The sequence below is a fragment of the Ovis canadensis genome, chromosome 3 (genome assembly GCF_042477335.2).
Source record: "Ovis canadensis isolate MfBH-ARS-UI-01 breed Bighorn chromosome 3, ARS-UI_OviCan_v2, whole genome shotgun sequence".
Classification (NCBI taxonomy): domain Eukaryota; kingdom Metazoa; phylum Chordata; class Mammalia; order Artiodactyla; family Bovidae; genus Ovis; species Ovis canadensis.
The window spans coordinates 50,136,548-50,141,444 of NC_091247.1; the positions used below are offsets into that span (position 1 = coordinate 50,136,548).

A 4,897-nucleotide genomic window follows, 5' to 3' on the forward strand; every position below is an offset into this window, starting at 1 on the left:
AGGATTGATGAAACTCATATATATGCCAACAAGAGTCAGTTCTTGGCAGATTGAACTCTCCAATGTCACATACTTTCTAAACTATTAAACATCAGAATTCATGCCACCAGGTTCCCTTCATTCCTGTAAGTTTTTCTGACCATGATAACTGTGCAAGGATGAAAAAAGCACAAACATCACCTGTTCCTGGGAAATTACTGGTCTGATAAAGAAAAAGAAGCAACAGCTGTGACAATTCCCAGCCTTGGAAGGATCTCCTGCCTGTGGTGGAAATCTCCACAAATCAAAGCCAGACACGTCCCCCTGACCCCTGTCCTGGCTCCTTTTTCCCGTTATTCATTTCGGTGCCCCTCCCTCAAATCTTCTTATAAAAGCCCAATCTTTTCTGCCCTGACAAGCCAGTGCAGATCCCTGCAAGAGAGGTAAGTGGGAGTCGAGACTAGATGAGACCCGTGACAGGGGTTTCACCTTGCACATTTCAGGGACGGTGTACAAGGATCCTTATCCTCACAGAATGTGGGAGCTCTGAGACCAGGGGAAGCCAGACTTGGGAGATCTCAGGAGCACTAGGATGCATAGATTTTCTAATTTTTTCCAGCACCATGGAAGGGGAGGGATGCTACCAAGAAGGATTTTTTCCTAGGGGACTAGATGAAGGAAAAGACAAGAGGTACAACAGGGGGTCTCTCACACCCTCTCTCTGACCACCCTCCCTTTAGTTCTCTAGCTTCCTCCACTCCTCACGGACACAATGCTGCCTTCCCTGGGCCTCCCCAGACTGTCCTGGATGCTGCTCTCCTGCCTGATGCTCCTGTCTCAGGTCCAAGGTGAGATTTCTCTGCCTCTAGCTCTGGGTTCCCAGTGTCTGCTCAGGGCCAAGACAAGGAGGAAAGCTCCTGTGCCTCCCCTGGTAATGGAATATCCCCGCACAACATAAAGGCCTGGAATTCCTGAGACATCACTCTTTCCTTCAGGTAACCAGTGGTGGGAAGCACCCTAGTGTTTCAGTGACAGTGGGATGAGGTGATTTCTATTTTCTCAGTAATTTATGTGCATAGATGAAGTAGGAAAGTATAGAGTGTCATTAATGAGATGAGTAGAAGGAAAATGATTGGAGGATCTATCAACTCAGAGGAGAAGGACTAGACTTTTGAATAAAAACTATGAATAAAGAGAAGAGAGATCATCATCCAGTTAGTAGGTCTAGTTCATGATTTATAAAAAATCCTGGAGTGTTGGCAGTGGTGAGAGGCAGTCAGAAGTTTGGTAACACTGCCCCAAGCCCTCGCCTCATAAATATTCCCCAAGGTCACCTTCCTCCTCCAAACCCCTCTCTCCGTTTCACCCCATCCCTCTCCCTTATTTCTTCCTCTCCAGGGGAAAATTCCCAAAAGGAACTGCCCTCTCCACGGAGCAGCTGTCCCTCAGGTTCCATGGCCTATAGGTCTAACTGCTATGCCTTGTATACAACACCCAAAACCTGGATGGATGCAGATGTAAGTGTTGGGATCTGCAGTTAAGGGAGATAAGCAGAAGCAAATCAGAGACTGGGTTTGGGGACCAGGGGTTCTCCATTCTCAAGAGTTTCCTGAGGATGAGTATGAGAAACTCATGTTTTACAAACATACCCCTTCTCACCTGCATTGGCCCTTCCCTTCCCCTAGTGGTGTCTCAAGCTCCTCCTGCGTATTTCCCTTCCCCACACAGATTGCCTGCCAGAAGAGGCACTCGGGACATCTTGTGTCTGTGCTCAGTGGGGCTGAGGAATTCTTCGTGGCCTCGTTGATTAAGAGCAGCTTGAATACCCAATCAGACATCTGGATTGGGCTCCATGACCCCACAGAGGTACACTTACATCTCTCTAATCTGTTACTTCCAAAGGTGCTATGGCCACCCAGGTCCCTCTTTGTCCCCTTTTGCCAGCCCAAAAAAGACCTGAGAGATCCCTGGGGTTCACAGGATAACTAGGGAAAGTGAGAGCCTTTAGTCCTGGGCAGGTACTAGTCCCCAACTAAAATTAATCTGCCTTTTGTCAAGCTTTTATACAGTTCATACAGCATACCTTGTAATTCAGTTCATTGTGCCTCCCTGAGTCGGCACATGCTGTGCTTATCACATTATTGGCTTTGAAATTAGCCAATAGAGTTAGGGAGAGTTTCCCAGAGGAGAGCTGTGGGGCTTATCTTGAACAGCAGAGTTAATTCCGTGATGCTGGGGAGGGGAATCAATCAATCATTTCAACAGACAGCATCAGACCAGGAGAATTCTAAAGGCCTTTCTGTCTCACCCAACTCCATCCTCTGCTCCACAGGGCTCTGAGCCCAATGCTGGTGGATGGGAATGGAGTAGCAATGACGTGCTCAATTATGTTGCCTGGGAGACAGATCCTGTTGCCATCTCAAGCCCTGGCTACTGTGGGAGTCTCTCAAGCAGCTCAGGTAAGAGACGTAGAAGGTCATTTTTGTCCAGCCTTTTCCATCCCCTCACCTGCCATTTCTGGGTCTGATCTTCAGGGAATCCTCCTGGGCTGGAACTATAATATTGGCTTGTCTTCTCCCATTCCCTCTCATCTCTTCTTACTTTCTATCTTCTTCCCATGGAGTGGGACACTGGTGAAGATGAGGGAGGGCCTTTGAAGCCTAAACCAGGCTTCAAAGAGAGAATCTTGGATTCCTCTCCATTGGGTTCTCAAGTTCCACCAGCCCTATTGACTTGAGCACTTCTGTCTCTCCAGGATATCTCAAGTGGAGCGATCATAACTGCTATTTGACCTTACCCTATGTCTGCAAGTTCACGGACTAGATCAGATGAGAAGTCAGCAGCCTGACTGGTGTGCAACTGGTGTGCAACTCATCATGAACTTGGAACTAGGGATTCAGATCCACTATGGAAGGGGATATTCTCCTCACACCCCCAACCCAACCACCTCATTCTGACCTTCCCTCCTCCCCAGACTCAATTCAGGCTCTTTTGTGTGTCCCCTAACCCGATTTTGCAAAATTCACAATAAAAATATTAGTCTTCAATTGCCTGTCTTCTCTTCCTCATTCTCATAGACAAATTGACAAAGATGAAGTGGATGTTCAAGAACTTTTGGTCAGTCTCTGCCTCATTTCACCCAGGTTCCTGGGGAAATAACCACATATACATATTTGTGTATTTGTGGTTAAGTACATCACCATTACTTCTGTAGTATGTGGGCTGTAGACACATAAAAACATCGCTCTTCCATTCAGAGTACTGCTCACACATTCCCCCAAGACAGGTTTCTGATGGCATAAGGAAAGGAGTCTTAAGGTATGTTATGATGTTTAGAACTGTACTTTCTCAAGTGTTAGTGTGAAACATAATCAGTTCAGTTCAGTCATTCAATCATGTCCAACTCTGCAACCCCATGAATCACAGCAAGCCAGGCCTCCCTATCCATCACCAACTCCCAAAGTTTACCCAACTCATGTCCATTTAGTCAGTGATGCTATCCAGCCATCTCATCCTCCATCATCCCCCTCTCCTCTTGCCCTCAATCTTTTTCAGGGTCTTTAACAATGAGTCAATTCTTTGAATGAGGTGGCCAAAGTATTGGAGCTTCAACTTCAGCATCAGTCCTTCCAATGAACACCCAGGGTTGATCTCCTTCAGAATGGACTGGTTGGATTTCCTTGCAGTCCCAGGGACTCTCAAGAGTCTTCTCCAACAAAAGCACTGATTCTTCAGCACTCAGCTTTCTTCACAGTCCAATTCTCACATCCATACGTGACCACTGGAAAAAACCATAACTTTGACTAGATGGACCTTTGTTGGCAAAGTAATGTCTCTGCTTTTGAATATATTATCTAGGTTGGTCATAACTTTCCTTCCAAAAAGTAAATGTCTTTTAATTTGATGGCTGTAATCACCATCTGCAGTGATTTTGGAGCACAAAAAAATAAAGTCTGACACTGTTTCCACTGTTTCCCCATCTATTTCCCATGAAGTGATGGGACCAGATGCCAAGATCTTAGTTTTCTTAATGTTGAGCTTTAAGCCAACATTTTCACTCTCCTCTTTCACTTTCATCAAGAGACTCTTTAGTTCTTCTTCACTTTATGCCATAAGAGTGGTGTCATCTGCATATCTGAGGTTATTGATATTTCTCCTGACAATCTTGAGTCCAGCTTGTATTTCCAGCCCAGTGTTTCTCATGATGTACTCTGCATACAAGTTAAATAAGCAGGGTGACAATATACAGCCTTGATGTACTCCTTTTCCTATTTGGAACCAGTCTGTTGTTCCATGTCCAATTTTAACTGTTGCTTCCTGACATGCATATAGGTTTCTCAAGAGGCAGGTCAGATGGTCTGCTATTCCCATCTCTTTCAGAATTTTCCACAGTTTATTGTGATCCACACAGTCAAAGGCTTTGGCATAGTCAATAAAGCATAAATGGATGTTTATTTGGAACTCTCTTGCTTTTTCGATGACCCAGTGGATGTTGGCAATTTGATCTCTGGTTCCTCTGCCTTTTCTAAAATCAGCTTGAACATCTGAAAGTTCACAGTTCACATATTGCTCAAGCCTGGCTTGGAGAATTTTGAGTATTTCTTTGCTAGTGTGTGAGATGAGTGCAGTTGTGCAGTAGTTCGAGCATTCTTTGGCATTGCCTTTCTTTGGGATTGGAATGAATACTGACCTTTTCCAGTCCTGTGGCCACTGCTGAGATCTCCAAATTTGCTGATGTATTGAGTGCAGCACTTTCACAGCATCATCTTTCAGGATTTGAGATAGCTCAACTGGAATTCCATCACCTCCACTAGCTTTGTTTGTAGTGATGCTTTCTAAGGCCCACTTGACTTTACATTCCAGGATGTCTGGCTCTAGGTGAGTGATCACACTATCGTGATTATTTTGGTCGTGAAGA

The 4,897-nt window shown here is 45.2% G+C and overlaps 1 protein-coding gene across 2 annotated transcripts; it reads left to right on the top strand.

The window, feature by feature from the left end:
* The first annotated feature begins 751 nt into the window (after positions 1-751).
* LOC138438096 (lithostathine) lies at positions 752-2,802 on the top strand. Of its 2 annotated transcripts, XM_069586319.1 has the most exons (5): positions 752-827; positions 1,378-1,496; positions 1,708-1,845; positions 2,312-2,438; positions 2,735-2,802. In XM_069586319.1, exons 1-5 carry the CDS (start codon positions 752-754, stop codon positions 2,800-2,802), a joined length of 528 nt encoding a protein of 175 aa, XP_069442420.1. The 2 variants fall into 2 exon arrangements, with proteins under 2 accessions (XP_069442420.1, XP_069442421.1); XM_069586320.1 differs by lacking the exon at positions 1,708-1,845.
* Positions 2,803-4,897: the final 2,095 nt, after the last annotated feature.

Bases quoted from the DNA above. Each gene is read 5' to 3' on its own strand.
- LOC138438096 (XM_069586319.1), top strand. From the start codon at position 752: ATGCTGCCTTCCCTGGGCCTCCCCAGACTGTCCTGGATGCTGCTCTCC. The intron at 828-1,377 runs GTGAGATTTCTC...CTTCCTCTCCAG, and splicing joins GCTCCTGTCTCAGGTCCAAG to GGGAAAATTCCCAAAAGGAA. The intron at 1,497-1,707 runs GTAAGTGTTGGG...TTCCCCACACAG, and splicing joins AAACCTGGATGGATGCAGAT to ATTGCCTGCCAGAAGAGGCA.